Here is a 16,533-nt window from a genome sequence, read left to right on the forward strand (position 1 = left end):
ATGATAATACGCTGGTTAAAGTGGAAGTTAAACCAACTCTTAGGATGGATAGCTACAAAGTACTGTCTACTGGTGCAAGGAAATCATTAACTTCGCCGAGGAGGTTATATAGTTGTAATCTTTTTTTTGTTTGTCTGTTTGTTAGCAAGATAATGCAAAAAATACTGGATGGATTCACACAACACTTGGTGGAAGGATGCAGTATGGGTCAGGGGGTCAGGAACTTTCCCCCACTTTCTTTAATATTCAGAGGGCATCTTTCAACATTTATGTCTATTTCTCAGCGAAAAATGTTCAGGCAAGTTTAAGGAACTGATATTTCTAAGTGTGTGCAAGTTGGTGCAGATCCACATTTAAAGGTGGTTACATTGGGGCACTGTTGGGACTATGCAGAGATAGGCACTCTACTGTAAGCACTTGCATCCCAGAAAAAAAAGCCACTCTGCTAATGTCCACTATTTCACATTCAGTTTAGGAGTATAGTTTATGTTGCTGATCACTGTTTAGGGCTGTTTGGTGTTTAATGTTTATTCACATCCCGGATCCTATCCTTGTCGAATGCCTCTGCTGCATCTGTTACAGTCTTGCTGAGCTAAACTAAGCTAGAGTTTCAAATAAATCTGGGAAAATCGCAAGTTATATTCCTCAATGTAAGGTATTGCCAAATGTATATTCTCTTAATGGTACTAAAACTCAGGTAGTGTTTCAGCACTGGTGTCAAAACATTTTAATAATGGTCACAACTCCTGAAAGGGCTTGGTTACTTTATTTTTCTTTCTCCTTTTCCTTCTCACCACTGTAGAGCACAGCTCCCTTCTTCTCCTGTACATATATCACTTCCTCAACATGGCTCAAAAACAATGCTCTGCATCCAGAAAGGTATCACACTGGATCTGAGATGTTCACTTAGTTTTTTTTTGTGTGTCAATAAGTGAAACCAAAGCAACTTAACGATTATTTAAGGACAGAACCTACCTTTGGCTCCTTGGTTGGCGCCTCGTCCTTCAAAGCGGGAACAACTTTAAAGGTAATGGCTCCTTGGGACTGGGCCTGGATGTTTAGAACGACAAGACAGATACAGTAAGTTTGGTCAGGATGGAGTAGGTGGAAACATCAGCCATTTGCCCTTGCAAATACTTTATTCCTAATCCAGTAAAAGTCACACAATGGAAAGCACAGTTTGATTCATCAGCAATGGAAGGTGTATTAGGATTAGATGACTCTGTCTAACAGGGTCGAGTGTGGGGGGGGTGTAGGGATACAACAGGAGTGTTGAGAGCGATCATCCTTTGTGTCTGAGACTTAAAGAGACTATCTCGTTCCTCTCCAGTTGTCCCTCCTGGCCCGTGGCCGAGCTCATTTTGAGGCCTGCGGCAGAGCCCGCTTGGAGAAACTACTGAGCATCAGTCTCACCCAGGGGATGCATGTGGTCTACAGGCTAGGAAAGACTTGCAGGGAAAGGACAGTGTTAGGTTTTCAGCACAGTGACGGGAGGCACAGGGTCCTAGATAAGTTAGGGGAGGTTTTTGCCATCATAAATAGGGAATGTTGAAACACACAGGGCCTGAATGCAGTCAAGGAAATGAGGCTTACCAGAATACGAATGACTTCCTCTGGTTTTTTGTCATCTACAGGGATTCCATTGACTTCCTTCAGTTCATCTCCAACATGAATCAGTCCTGTACCACACAATAAACATAAAGTCTGCATATCTTCAATCGCTCTAATAATCCATTACTTTCATGTCCTAATATAAGTGAGCTACTGTGTAAAAGTCCAGTGCTTACAAAGCCTGCGGATGTGTACACTATAGCAGATTAATGTTTATCGTCATGGTGGCATTTGAGATTGGAAGACGAATCCAAACATTATTGTCGACACATGTGGAAATTTGCCTTTGGCTTCAGTGTGGTAGTGCTGGACACAATGGATACAAAGTCAAACAGAAAACATGTGGACATAACAGAGCTTCTCTCTATCATTTGTTCATATTACAAAGTGAAAAGCTATAATCTATGGCCAGATGTGGAAAAATCAGGTGCATAGATGATTCCTGAATACATTCCTTCTTTTCTGCACACTGGATTAGACTTAGTTGTACTGTAAATCACTTTCACACGTGATTCCAGACTCACATGGCTGAAGCCACATCAGAGATAAAAACTGTTGGAACTGACCACTTCTGTCGGCAGCCCCTCCTCTCATGATCCGGGCAACGAGGATTGCGCCTGTGTGATCATCACGCATTATTGTTGCTCCCTACAAAGGAACAAAAGATGGCAATTAATATTGTCTCTAGTGATAGTCAGAGTTATCTGGAGGATTTGAACTGAATACAGGATGCTCATTTGTACCAATATGGCTGATTTAAACGCATATCAAATCAATCAGATAAAATCTATTTTGTAGATTGTAATCATGACTCAGTGCCAGCTGTCAATCATGATATCTCATTCTGTTTTTTTAGCTTAAAATAACTAATTAAAACCAAACTTCCCCGAAAAGTTTCAATTTGTAAATATCAGTGTTATAAGAATAACCTAAGATTACAGAAACCATCTCACTTATTTGATGTTTACTTTGACTTTGACTTTGGTCCATGTCCTATTCACTAACATGGAGGAGACAAGGTTTATAAGCAGTTAATGCTCTAAACCCTCAAGGTTTCATAAGTGATATATAATTTAAATTGTAAATGAAAGCATCAGGAAAAAGAAACTTTAAACATTTTAATATCTTTAAAATTAAATTTAGCAACAATAACGAATCAACAACATAAGAATGCAAGTGAAATTGTCCAAAATTTTAAACCGAGTAATACACACCACCCATCCTTTAACACCATTGTCACTACTGTAGTAGCGGGAAAAGTATCAATCTTTACAAAAAGAGCTGGTCAAGACGGAAAGGGGAAGGGTCAAACAGGTACGAGGTATTGTACTTAAAACACACACATATAAACACACAGTTGTTAAAGCCTTGGTGCTCAGCCAAAAAGACACATGGAGAAGAGGATAGTGTTTCAACTTCCTTCTGTGAAATGACAGTGTTCATCGGTAATGCATTTACCAGAAAACCTAAAATAGCTTTTTCGGTTTAAAATAAAAGAATAGACTTAATGGATGCCAACCTGTCACAGCCGTCCCGCAAACACCAGTTAGGCACCAGCCTGGCTGGGATTTGGGATGTAATATGAGAGCAAACTGAAACTTAGGGTGAGTGTCATACTCGCTTGGGCCTGACGACTCGAACCAGACAGTTGCGTTGTCTAGTCGACACATAGTTAGTCCCGGCTGAAACTCATCCTTCCACCCTTACCTGGCTGCTATTCCCATCAGCCCTGAAGATTGTTTTTATTACTGTTGCACAAAAAAAGGGGTTTGGAGCCTCCCCTAACCCCGGTCACCAGCCGTGGTTTATTTCAGCTGTCTGAACCTATTGCTGCATGGATAGACCAATGAGTGCAACAACATGGCCCTCTGGTTCGTGAGATTTTCCTGTTTGCCTTCCACTGACAGGCCTGAAGTACTTCTGGCTACTACCATGGATGGGAAGCACAGCAGGAGATATCAAAAGAACCTCCTCAAAGACCAAAGAGGCCTCTGGTTTGTGCCACTTCACCAATCTATTAACATGTCATCTTGGTTATTTTCATGACCTTTTCACACCTAATGGTTTTCCTCCTCGATAATGGTTTCATCAAGGCCTTTGGGGTGGAGGTAGAGATGAAAAATAGGGAAAGACATCAGAATAAGACAGTAGTAGTGTCTGTAGAGAGTCTAATAGAATAATAGGGGTAATTAAAGTGATGGGAGAGGTTGCCGTAGGAGAGAAGACAGTGGAGCAGGTCAGCAAGAGGGGAAGGCACTTTCGGACTGTGTCAGGGTCCCATAACACCCCAGCAGTGTGACTTAAAGCAGCCGTCTGTGATGCAAGGGCCCCCAGACAGACAGAGAGACCTTTTTGTGTATGTGTGTCTGAAAGAGAAGATTGCTGCAGGGAAAGAGACCGAATGTGACAGACAACAGGGTGAGGTGGGGAGTTCGTAGGAAATCTCACAGGAGTATTCAGACATGTGGTCATTACCTTCCTCTCTCTACTTTTTCTTTCTGCTTTTCCAGAGTTGGCTGATGACCAATGGTATGATGGATTTTTATTAACTATCATCTGGGGTACCTGGTGGGTGCTGGCAGTCTAAAGGCTAACCAAACATTAGAGAGGGAGCCTTGGCCTCAAAGTCTGTGAGGACAATAGGCTGCAAAAACTCTGCTACACCACATGCCCATGTCTATCTATGGAATCTGCTCACATATGGTGTGTAGATATAAATTGTGTTTTGACACATATGGCTTAAATCACATGTTGAAACTCTGATGCCATTTAGAAACACCAGTTTTATGACTTTTGCTGCAAGTGGCAATGGTGATTACAGGACAGCACATCTAGAGACAAACACAAAGAGATGGGATCGTGAAGCCGAATCTTGGGAAGCGAGTAGACCATTTTATTCCCATTCAAACCACCAAGCTTTATGCTTTATCACCAGTAGAGAAACAAACATGAGCATCAATGGATGCATTTTCAAAATTGTGTTTCCTCTTTAAACTCTCTGACTTCTTAGGGTTTAAAACAAATACTCTATACTTTGCAATTTTCATCTGACCCACTGCACTCCAAAGCGAAGGGTCCACTTGGTTCAGCCAAGCCAGCAGCAAGCGAGCAGGGGATATGTGGAGGGAGGGGGAAACCCCCGTCATAATCTGGCCAGCCCCGGCCTGATCTCAGCACTGGTACGGTAGCCAAACAATATAAGAATGACAATATAAAACTGATAAGAATAGCTGGAGGAGGCCAAAACGCTCCAGTGGCAACACCAGAGAGCCAAAAAGGAGGGTAAGTGGAAGACCAGAGGAGAGTCAGGATAGGACAGCCAAGTAGACATAGAGAGGGAGAGACAGCGGGGACAAGAGTTGGGGTTTGGATTGAAAGGTAGTGTGGGTGTACGTGTGATTAGGAGGCAAATACAGTATAGACTCAATGGATATGATGTGAGATGCTGACCAAATGTAAGAAAACAAGATCATCACCTAGTACATAGCTGGACCACGTAGTGTTGAGAAAACACCTACTTACAATAGAAAGAAGCTAAACCCTGTTCAAAACCTAATAACTAAATTTACAAACTAACTAGATATAAAGTAATATGATAATAATCATTGTGCAATAGCATCAAAGTTGCTTTTTCCTCGATGTCAGCCAATTTCAGATGTTTGTTTCTCCCCTCTGTGTGCTCAGTACCATATTTAATGCAGCCAATAAAGCTGTGCATGGTTTTCTGTTTCTATTGTCACAGAACATATCAAATATCCAGAAACGCAGCTCATTAAGACATGTTAACCATCAGTGACTTCAAAGCTAGTTCCTGGCTGCTGCTCTGCTAACATCCTAGATTTCAGACACCATCATCAGACAGATGAGTTAAAGATAATTTTTTGATCACTCAGATGTTTGTGCTGCTTTATCTTGTCAACATTAACATAAAAACCTAATATTAACATTTTGAAGAACGCAATTTCCCCTATACTTGATCATTTAAGTCACTCTTTTCCTTTCACCTCATTAAATCTACAGTCCACCTTGATTCTCTATTTCAATCCTCCAGGGGTGTAACAGCCTCTCTTGGAGGCCAAAACAAATTCCTAGGAAACACAGAGAGCCGTTCAAATCCAACCTCCTGAACTCAGCACCACCTTCCCCTGTGCCTTGATACCCTGTGGGTACTATCATCAGCATTCAGCCTCGCATGACCACTAATGAAGAGTCCCTGCTCTGTTAAACAAATACATAAACAGTTTGGCTAAAACCAAAAATAAGCTGCACACTGTGTATTGGGAAGCAAACATAAGGAAGAATCAAGGGAGGTGAAGACCCTCAAGCACCTAGATGGGCTTCCTGGTGTAGAAGTTAAGCATTAGCACAAGGTTTACACCCAGCCTTCAACGCATGGAAGCAATTTCAGACATTTCCTTTTGCATGAAAACAGTGCAGGAAGTCAGAAGGGGAATATCTATGTCTGTCAAAGCACATACACGCATGAGGGACAGCATGTGTAAGTGTGTTTTGTGTGCATGCAAGCACGTCTGCGTGTGTTTCTGTGAGAGTGTTGCAGTGGGACTCTACCTGAAGTCAGGTCAAACAGGCCAGAGAGAAACCTCAGAAGACTGGATGATTGATGCTGGACAGCCACTAAACCTGATGAATGAGCTATATTAGCAATTAGAGGCGGAGGCGTCACTTAACCACCAAGTAGATCAACTCCACTATTTGCACAGGAAATAGATAGCACAGTGGGTATTACAAGACGGTGCACAAACTTGTTAAGGCCTCTCTCTTTCTGTTGTCAACCACTGCGGTTTGCTTGAGGAAAACAGATCAAGTCTCTTCACAAAATACGAGCTGAAGGGCAGAATGCACAGAAATACACAGCCAGAGACCAGAGGGGGTTCATCTTGGACCAGAGAGGGCCTTCGAGCTGTGGACAATTAGTCATTAGTAAGGCGATCCGAAGACTCCACTCCTTACGTGATCAGCACCATATGCAGCCACCGCTCCTAGCTCTATTCCTCAATTTCTAAAACATAAATGCCCCTGATTGTTATTGTTGGGCTGGCCCAGATACAACGGCTCACTCTCTGCTGTGTGATGAGGAGAGCTGGAGCGACACTTGTCCGTATCAAGCCATCACCCCTCCCAGCGCATGCACTGACTGGAGCACACATGCTGAGATGGCAGGCACATTAAGTATGTGATGACAAATGGATCACACCTCACACAGTGCGGAAAAGAAGAGAGAAAAGGGACTGAAATTTGGATCCCCTCCTGCATTGAAAGCGTGCGTCTCTTAGACAGAATGAAATGGAGGCAAGATTGTCCAGGGAACTGTCAGCGTATCGTAGTGCTATGAAACTTCAGCAGATAAGACGAGTAAGACAAGCTGGATGTTGGATGTCTCGTTGTGTTAGCTTGGCTATAGGACCGGCCACAAAAAAAGATTCTGGCAAGCAAAGTCTTTATGGGGCAATTACAGTGGCCTCTGGCTGATGAACTGGATGGATGGCTGGATGACATGATGGAAGCTGGCTGGCTTGTACTATGGTTGTATGGATGACGAGAGGTCTGGCTAGTTGTCTTGGCTCGTTATAAGTCTCGGGGTCTAGGGCAGACTATGTACGGCCTGTTTACAAAGTGCCCCATTGGGACAAAGGGATCCTAGACTATCTTTACCTTAGGGATGGCCACAACTCAAGCCACTCCAATATTCCTATAAGCAGGTTGCTCCCTTTAAAGGCACACGCTCTTGGCCGGTAACAACCACTCAAAACATTGCCCAAATCGAACGTCGGGGCATTTGACAAACATTATTTCACCCTCCAAATTGAGAGCGACAAGGGAAAACAAACATAAGCGGCCTGGGCAGAGGCCGACGTGTTTTGACATGATGTCAATTAACAGCAAAAGTGTAACGGCGACAATAAACTCCTGCCGACTGCTGTGTTGACTGGTATGTTTAGAGGTATAAATACGAGTGTAGTGGAAACACATGCTGGCAGTCTTCACACCAGATGTCGACCATGGAAAGAACCAAATACAAAGTGGGAAAGGGCCTCTTGGACATTAAAATACAATTACTTCCAATCATATCTGGTGTTGGAGTGTGTCATTTCATCTTACCTCACCAAAATGGCATAGAGCCCCCACATATAACAAACATGACCATTCCACGCACTACAGTCCAACTTATTTATGAGTTCTTACAGACTTTCTCGTATGCTACAGGCTTTGGTGCTGCTCAAAGAGTGTAAAATCCTCTAATATTAGGGCATTCGGTCATGATCAGAAAATCCATTTAGCGTTATGGTCACCTATAAAGATTAATACAGCGCTGTAAAAAATTAGCAGGGGGCCAGATGAAAATCCACGTTATTGTTGCAAAGAGGAAGAAAAAAAAACAAAAGAAGACCGGCGAGCAGTGAAAGGTACTTGAGGTTTTATGTCAAATGGTTTTGCTAGCTGATGCAACACAGCTCCTGCTGCATGGCCAGTCCCCTTTTGGTGACCCGCTGCATGCCTTTCCACCTGTTTTATTAAATCACTTGTGATTGCGACTAATAAAAGCTACCCCCTCCCAAACTTACCCTCATTCCTTGCCGGCCTCTCAGCCTAAGCCAGGCTCTAGTTTCCCTTTTTTATTTCCTTAACCTCGGTCTTGACCTACCAGTCATAATTAACAAGTATACTGAGAAAAAGGAAAATTGCGGGTCATTATTATGATAATTACGGCAAGCAGGAGGGAATCCAGGAGTGGCTGCCAGGTAGTTTAGCGCAGAGGGCCTTTTGACTGGTCGGCTTACCTTCATTTGTCTTCCTCCACCGCCTCTTTCCTTTTCCTCTGCTGCCTCTTTAAACCTTAATGTTAGAACAAGTCATTACGCTGTTGCTACGAAAACACACTTAGCGGCCCACCTCAGTACTTCAGACAGGTGCCGGCGAATTTGGGGCATGTGAATATGTGTGTAAGTGTATGAGTATCTCACCAAATGTGTGTATTTGTTTCCATGCTGTCCACATGAATCACCATGTAGACTGAGTGGAATCGCCGTCCCTTTGCTACAAGCTGGGCAGTGCCAGATATTTAGTCATTATGTACTCTATGTGTGTGTGTGTGTTTGTTTGATTCTTGTCCTGCATGAGCTGTATGAGCGCATACAAAGAGACAGTTGTGTTACAGTCGAGGAGAGGTCTATCTCTGCTCTGGGATTGTTTAGCGTTTTCCCTGTCGTTATCCCAAGTAAAGAAAACAGCACTTTCACATGTCACTTTTCATTTCCAAAGTGGGCTGAGAAGCAGAGCCGCCGAGGAGCGCCTGGCCCGGCGGGGCAACAATGCCCACATTCAGCCACCGGGCTCTGCTGCTCTCTGAACGGCAAACAGAAAAGAGCAGAGGGGGTCGGGTATGTGTGTCCATGTGTATGATTGCACACGATGGGAGGAAGACGTTATATTGAAGAGGGCCATGAGATTAGGATCTGGGAATGCCTCAGATGTGGCTTTGGAAGCTGTGCGTGTTTTCACATTCACAACTCAACAGGCTGCAAGGGCGGTGAAACAGCAGCTGGACCGTTGTACAACGGAGTGTTGTACAAGCACACACCAAAGAACAGGCTCAAGGCCTTTCCATATCCACTTTATGCAATAAACATTCTCATTTCCAATGTAAGTTGAATTTTATTTTATTTACTATTGTATTTGAAATAACTTAATATGAAATTGTATGTACAAAAATAATGTTATCCATATCACTTGTTCCAATGACACTCACACACTCCTTCAGACACATATGCTGTTAATTATGCATTAAACTGCGGCGTTTCCACCAAACAATATTCAATGATAACCTATGAATTATTAATCAGAGAAATCTTAGATTGAATATGAATTCTACTCCTAACATATTTACTCTCCTACTATTTTAGGCATTTGACTTCTATGTGACCGTGGATGAAAGCGGTGTCTCATCAAGTATCCAAAGCCATAGTCAAACCTGTTAAATGCATTTACTCACTTGATACCTCAAATCCAATAAAAGGCATTGAAAATGACATCATCCTCTAAGCTCTTGGCTGTAAAACGTGCAGCCTAAATGGTCTTTCTGTCCCCAGCTTGAAGTTTTGAAGTAACTTTGGCTTCGCAGCTAGAAATAATATGGACATTTCTGAATTAATTCTATTGTGTTTAACTTTGACACACAGTATACAGTGGGCCTCTAATCCGTTAACTGAACACTTAGGAGGAGCGAGGGGATCCTACTCAGGTTCTGAGTTGTGCAAAGTAAAAAAAATAATGTGTATGACAAATTCTGGATCGATCCATCAGGTCAGGTTGTCTATCACACTGCATTTACAGGATATTCATTTCCATCTGTGTGACAAAATACAGTGCAGTGAGAAAGAAACTGCTCTTATGAGTGTTATTGATAGTTTCACAAGTTGTATTTGTGTTTTCTTTTAAATCATATATTATACATCTTATAATAAAGTTTATTGGTAGCCTCAGTTACTTTTTTAGAAAAATTGCACTGTGTGAAGTGCATACCTCCACCAATGTCACATTTAAATTAACTAAATCCACAATTTCTTTCATTGAGATTCAATTAATCCCTGAGAAATTGACGAAAATGTAAAAATAATTGGCTGGATGGGTTCATCTCTAACCCATACCACATCCTTCTATCAAGTTGCGTGGCAATCTGTGCAGGTTTGCCTAATCTTGCGTACAAACAAACCAACTAAGAAATGGACAGGGATATGTGCCATATATTGGTATCTGCATCGGCAAAATGTATATCCTCTGGACTCTATCTTGCAACTGGATATAGCAGGTAAAACCGCAAACACACACACAGAGATGCACACAATGTACACACCCACATAAACCAGGCAGTTGAACCTAGAGCTGGATAGACAAAATGGCACACAGAGCCAGTCAACAAAAGCAGCGCCCTCCATTTGTCTGGATGTTTTTGAAAGCAGTGCTCCATCTTCCTCTGCAGCACTCCCAAGATGCTGCAGCCTAATCCATCAAGTGGCAGATGAATTGCTTTTAAAGCACATGGGTCTATCTGCAAAACACTAACATGTGTGCTGTCTGCTTTAATCTCATTAACTGCTCCATTAATCTACAGCCAGTGACATTACTTTCCCCTTGCTCGCTACATTCTGACGCAAAATGGACAAGTCACTTTCAAGAAAAACCCACACATATATATAGATGTGTCCTTTAAGTTTCTCAATTAAGAACTTACTCGAGCAATAAAACTCTAAAACTGTATTCATCCTCTAAAGCCGTGTTTGTTCACATTCCTGCCAGCACAGATTTAACACATTATGTAGTGGATGACTTTTGGACTCCGCTGAGAAGGACACTGAGTGCAACTATCCGAATGAATGCATTTGTAAAGGCTTCCAGACAAATGGAATCAGAGCTGCCACGATCCGACCGTCCTAATTGTGTCATGGAGAAGAGGCGGAGCGTCTGAGAAAAGATGAGAAAAGCATGGCATGTAAAGTTGCCAATAGCTCATTCCAGCCACTGCCATCCATGGAAAACCAAGCTGAATCGATCACAAGACTTTTCCTGTCTCTTTGCAATTATCGACTCCCTTATTAAGAAAAGAAACTCCACCGACATCAATCATACAGTTGGAGCTTTTACAATAATAATGTTGGACATGTCATCTATATTCGTATGTGCAGTGACTACTGCAGCTCTGAAGTCAAACCAGTGCTATTTGTGGGTCTATAATGAGAAGTCCAGCTGATCCGCTAGTATCCAGTGGCTGGGGCGGCAGGGTGGCCGAGCCCAGCGGTGTATGGTCGTATTGACTGTTGCTAACTGTTGCCAGTAAGGATGCCATGTAGGCTGGCACGACAAAGTGGATGGCAGAGACCCTGCAGTTACACCCAATGACACCCAGTCATGATAGGAAAACAGAGCAGAGAGAAGAAGAGAGGAAGGGGAGCGACAGAGCCCGATATTGGCTCGGTCACATAACTGGCAGTAGCAGTTTTATGGCTGCTAATGATGCCTAACAACTTGAAATGGAAGAATCAAGCAAAGAACGGATGGATGGAGTAATATTGCACGAAGGCTCAACAGGAATGTGAAAGAAATGAGCACAAAATATTACAGTTCAGAGCAACAGGTGTCCACATGGACATGGCAGAGTAGGAGAGAGGGTAACACTTCAAGACATAGAAATGCACTACAATTGTAACACCTTCAAAGCATTTATTTCTTTACAATGCCACAAACAAAATACGTTACATAAAAAGATCTAAATGCAAAGACTCCCTAGAAAAAGAGACCTGATAGAAAAACCAGATGAATTTACGAGTGGGAGCAAGAGAGAGAAATATGGCGTGTTAGTAGGAGGACATTTGAAGATGAACTGAGTGGGAGAAGTGAATGACGAGTCCTCCGACAGCGCTAAGGTCCGGCACCGAATGAGTGACATTGAGCGAGACGACGAATGATGCATAAAACGAACGTGAACACAGTGGGGGCACATGAGCCGAGTATCTCCAATCCAAGCCTGCTCTTTACATCTGCGTCACATAGGGCTTCCAAAACAAACATGAGCGGAGCAGAGATGACCACAGCAGGCTTGTCAGTCCTTAATGTTCTCACATCATCGCGATGGTCGCCCGGCTGCTGCGGCGTACCCGCCTTTGGACGCCCAAAGTCGTCTTTTGCCTATGAACATATTTTCTGTGTGGGGACTTGGAATTTCCAGAATGCTTTGAGATGACGTAGTGACTCTTCCACTGCTGAGAACTATCAATTAGCCAGTCACAGAGTGATGATTATAAATGGTCAACTGTGGCAGATTACTACACCAGCACCAAGAAAGTGACAAATATCAAGAGAAATGATGGCATAAGGTTTTATTAATAACAACTTAAGCCCTAACACTATATAACTTTTGAATTAGATGTTTTTGCAGGACATGTTTTAGGGTGTCTGGATCCGAGCTACAAACTCCTGGACATGAATTGTGTAACACCGGTGAATTCTGGCTTCCCTCAACTTTTGTCTACAATACTTCTATTAGTCAGTTTAAACTTGGGTTTATCCTTTTATCACCAGAAGCACATTTCTTGATTATATCAACTACACCGTGCATCTATGCATCACAGGTATTGAATGTTCCAACACGTGAGCTAATAAATCATCCCGTTATGGAAAGCAGCGGGAGAGTACAACAGAAAAAAAGGGGTTAGAAGAAGAATAAGTGGGAGTTTGTCCTGGAAGATAAAGTTTTTACTGTATCACTGAAATGTGGCTTGAAGTCACGCTCTGAGAAATTATAGAAATAAATCAGAGCTACTGAATACAAACTACTCAACTAATCGCAATTAACATAATGGATGAGTCACAAGGAAAGGGGCCTGCGTGCTAACTACACCCAAATCCCTATATCACCCAGGAATATAGAATGAGACAAAGGCTGACTGAAATACAAAAGAGCAAAGTAAGGAGAGACAGAAAGGAAATGAGATATCGTATAACCCGTTGTTATGATGTCAAGTTTGAGAATTTCAGGCTGATTGTATGAAATTGCGAGTTAAAAGGGCACTTCCAAATCAATTTGGTGCGGCGGTGAATGAGGACCCTGCAAAATGAGAGGGTTTTTATTGGTTAGTTGAATGGCTGTGACTTCACCATGAGCATCTGACCCACTGGCTGTTTCCCTAATGTACAATCTAACTGTTCATTAGGGTCCATTTCCCTCTAAAGATCTACAGGTTGGCAATTTTCAAGGGGCCACAGGTAAAAAGCAGAACCTTAACATTTACTGTAAGATTAAAGGGTCATAAAAAAACAGAGGGACTTCACCTACACAAATGACAGACCATGAGGTAATTTAGTAAGGTGTCAGCACCTTTGTATATATGTATATTGTGCAGCAGACCAAGAACACCGCTGGAACGCTGAATTATATTTTCATAAAGAAACAATTGTATATATGTTTCGAACTTTAATTAAAGAATCAAGAATGCCAGATAACTATGATTAGTCTGGAAAAAAACTTAAAAAGTGAGCATAATGAATTGCATTGCACTGCATTGTATAAAGTAAGGAAGTACGTTTATTTTTATTGGACCTTTCTCAGACCGGAGTAACAAAGTGCTTAAGGATAAATAAAAAACAAAGTGATTTCAATACATACTGAAATATTGAATCATATAGTAACACATTAGTAGTTGTTTGATCTGTCATGCAACAGTTTGTTGGAAAAGCATCAAGATGTGTTTCCCACCAGCCTCAGGGAGATGAACATCCCCAATAAATGTAGAAATATCTCACTTTCTTCTGGAACTTACTACAGCGTTTTTGTTCCATTCCTACATGACCTACTTGACCAATGCATGTCTCATTCTCTTGGGACATATTAATTCCTCAGTGGACACAAGACAAGGAAGAGTCATAGGCTCCGACAAAACAATGATGGAGGTTTGAGCACTGTCTGTCCCTGAGGTCTCAAAGCATTTGTCCAAAAAGAGGCCAGGTCTTTCTTTCCTTGGCACAAATTCAAAACCATCACACAGGACTTTTTGGAGGTGGCTTCCTGCCATAATAGCTGTTCTTTAGTATTCATTGTTTGCTTCCATGCACAAACAGGAAAAGAACATGCCATGCAGTAGAAACCCTACTGTTGTTTACAGGAGATTATGGGCAGTAGTCGTGCCCTGTGGGTCCTTTGGGCAGTGGAGAGGGCAGCTATGGCTCCTTAGAATGAAATCACTCCACAGCAATGGGCTGGAAATTCAGGCTCATTCCTCTGCTATTTAATATGTTGCTGTGTAGTTTGATTTTGATTTTTATATTGCTGAATTAGTTGCAATGAAACAAATGTATTTAATCTAATGCAAATTGAAAGTTATTTGCTGCTGTAAATCTAAAATAGTAGACGACTTTGAATCAAAGACTGCCGGAAATTTTTGGTAAATGGTCCGTATTTCACATAGCCCTTTTCTAGTCTTGATGGTCACTCAAAGCTCTTTACAGTTCAGCTTTATGCCATTTACACACAGATTAATACACTGCGTCTATGGGCAGCACATTCTGTTCTATGAGGGGCAATCCGGGGTTCAGTATTTGCCAAAGGACACTTCAGCATTCAGATGGGAAAGAATGGGATTGAACCTCCAACCGTAAATTCGAATGATATATTGTATTCGGAGAAAAATATTCAATGAACTTTATTTAATAGGAGGAGTACTTATAAATCTGACCTTGTGTTGACCCCTAAAAGAAAATTGGAGGCACATTGTTTTCTCTATTTAGATATTATCTCAAAAACTAGTTTGCACTCTGAACCTATAAACTCAAACTGAGCAACTATACTACTTGAGAAACACCTTCATTATTGTGCATATACACAGCATCACACATCATAAATTTGTGTTTCAGTTTAATGGGATATCACCAGCTAGATGATTAAGCGAACTGGGATGGGTGTAAATCCCATTATGGTTTCGGGCAACATGATCCAACATCAGGCTCAGGAGAGGCCTTAACAGGAAGCACCCGCGACAATGTGTGTTGTGAGAAAGAGCGAGAATTCCTCAAAGCCACATTATTACGTTCAGCAGCTCCGCAGAACATGCTACAGGCAGCAACCCAAAAATGGCTTAGGTGTGTTCTCCTTTCCCCAGGGTGTGGTGAGAGAAGTGCGCCGGCCTGGAGCCAAGGTGGCGGTCAGGGCGAAAACCACAAAGTGAAAATAGAGGCGGCTGTGGGCCCAGGGCATGTCCGGCACAAATCGAAGGTGGGCAGGGCCACGGCACAAAACAGAATGTGGCGCTGACAGATGGAGGACTTTCACAGACCATTGAAGACTTGAGCAGTTGCGTTCTGGTGGGGTTACAGAAGCCCACTCCCAAATGTGCTTCACTGGCTGACATGGCCAGGGGAATGCATGGTATGGCAGTCATCTAACAACGCAGACACCCAGGATGTCGAGGGATGTGGTGAAAATGAGAATGCCAGCCAAGAAGTCGCTCCTGCACGCTTAGGGCCCTAGGTCTAGACAGATGGGTGTTTTTTTTACTCCTGGGACCGTGTCTGCAGAGCACTGACATGTGAGGCATGTTACAATAAGAGAGCAACACTGACTAGGATAGAAAAGGAAGCCGTTCACAGACACCAAGCCTAGACTGGCTGAAAATACTCATGGCCAAGAGCCGGGTAATTGAGGTCAGCTTTGGTGTGCTTACAACTTCAAGGTTGTGGGTTGCATTCCCACAGGCAAGTACCTCAAAAGCAAAAGCATTTATGGTATCGGTTTGACCTGTGGTGTGGATACTGCTGTGATACAAGAGGTTTTTAGAAATCCAGGGATCAGTGAACAACAGATAGATACGATTATTTTAATAATATAAAGATATTCACCTTAAATAAGGAGGTGCCTGATGTTCAATTTGTTTTGGAGACATTCTTTCTAAAATGTGCTATAAAATTGATAGTAAAGGCCCCTGGCATTCTCTGACTCCATCCAGGAATGTTGTGGCCAATGGTCTGCAACTTAACATCACTTTTTGCGACTAGGGTGCACCAAAGATTTAAGTGTTTTAACTTCCTGAAACCTTCTAAAATCTGCTGAAAACCACAAGTACGTATCCAATAAATTATTTCTCAAAATAGCCATTTTCAGACATAATTGGGTCCAACCAACATCAGAGTTGGCACATATGAGGAACGCAGCAGGAGATTGACCAGATCGTATGTGTTTATGACAACAGGAAAATGTACAGAACATTGAGGTAAGGGTTTCTGGGTCGAGCATACTTGAGGCAGGACATGACAAATTCTGCTATGGTTATCACGTGCATGTGTTTACAGCACATCAGCACCAGTGTCGGCTCTTAAAGCCAAAAGCTCTTCTACGTCAATGACACATCTTTTTTTTCA

The 16,533-nt window shown here is 42.4% G+C and overlaps 1 protein-coding gene across 2 annotated transcripts in view; it reads right to left on the minus strand.

The window, feature by feature from the left end:
• The window catches only part of mpp7a (MAGUK p55 scaffold protein 7a), a 131,831-nt gene that overhangs the window by 41,383 nt on the left and 73,915 nt on the right, over positions 1-16,533 (minus strand). For both annotated transcript variants that reach the window (XM_062379824.1, XM_062379823.1), the window contains exons 7-9: positions 2,178-2,259; positions 1,594-1,679; positions 976-1,050 (exon numbers count right to left, since the gene is read on the minus strand). In XM_062379824.1, the coding sequence (XP_062235808.1) occupies positions 976-1,050; positions 1,594-1,679; positions 2,178-2,259 (243 nt within the window). The remainder of the gene's footprint in view (positions 1-975; positions 1,051-1,593; positions 1,680-2,177; positions 2,260-16,533) is intronic.

The sequence above is a fragment of the Platichthys flesus genome, chromosome 21, assembly GCF_949316205.1.
Source record: "Platichthys flesus chromosome 21, fPlaFle2.1, whole genome shotgun sequence".
NCBI lineage: Eukaryota > Metazoa > Chordata > Actinopteri > Pleuronectiformes > Pleuronectidae > Platichthys > Platichthys flesus.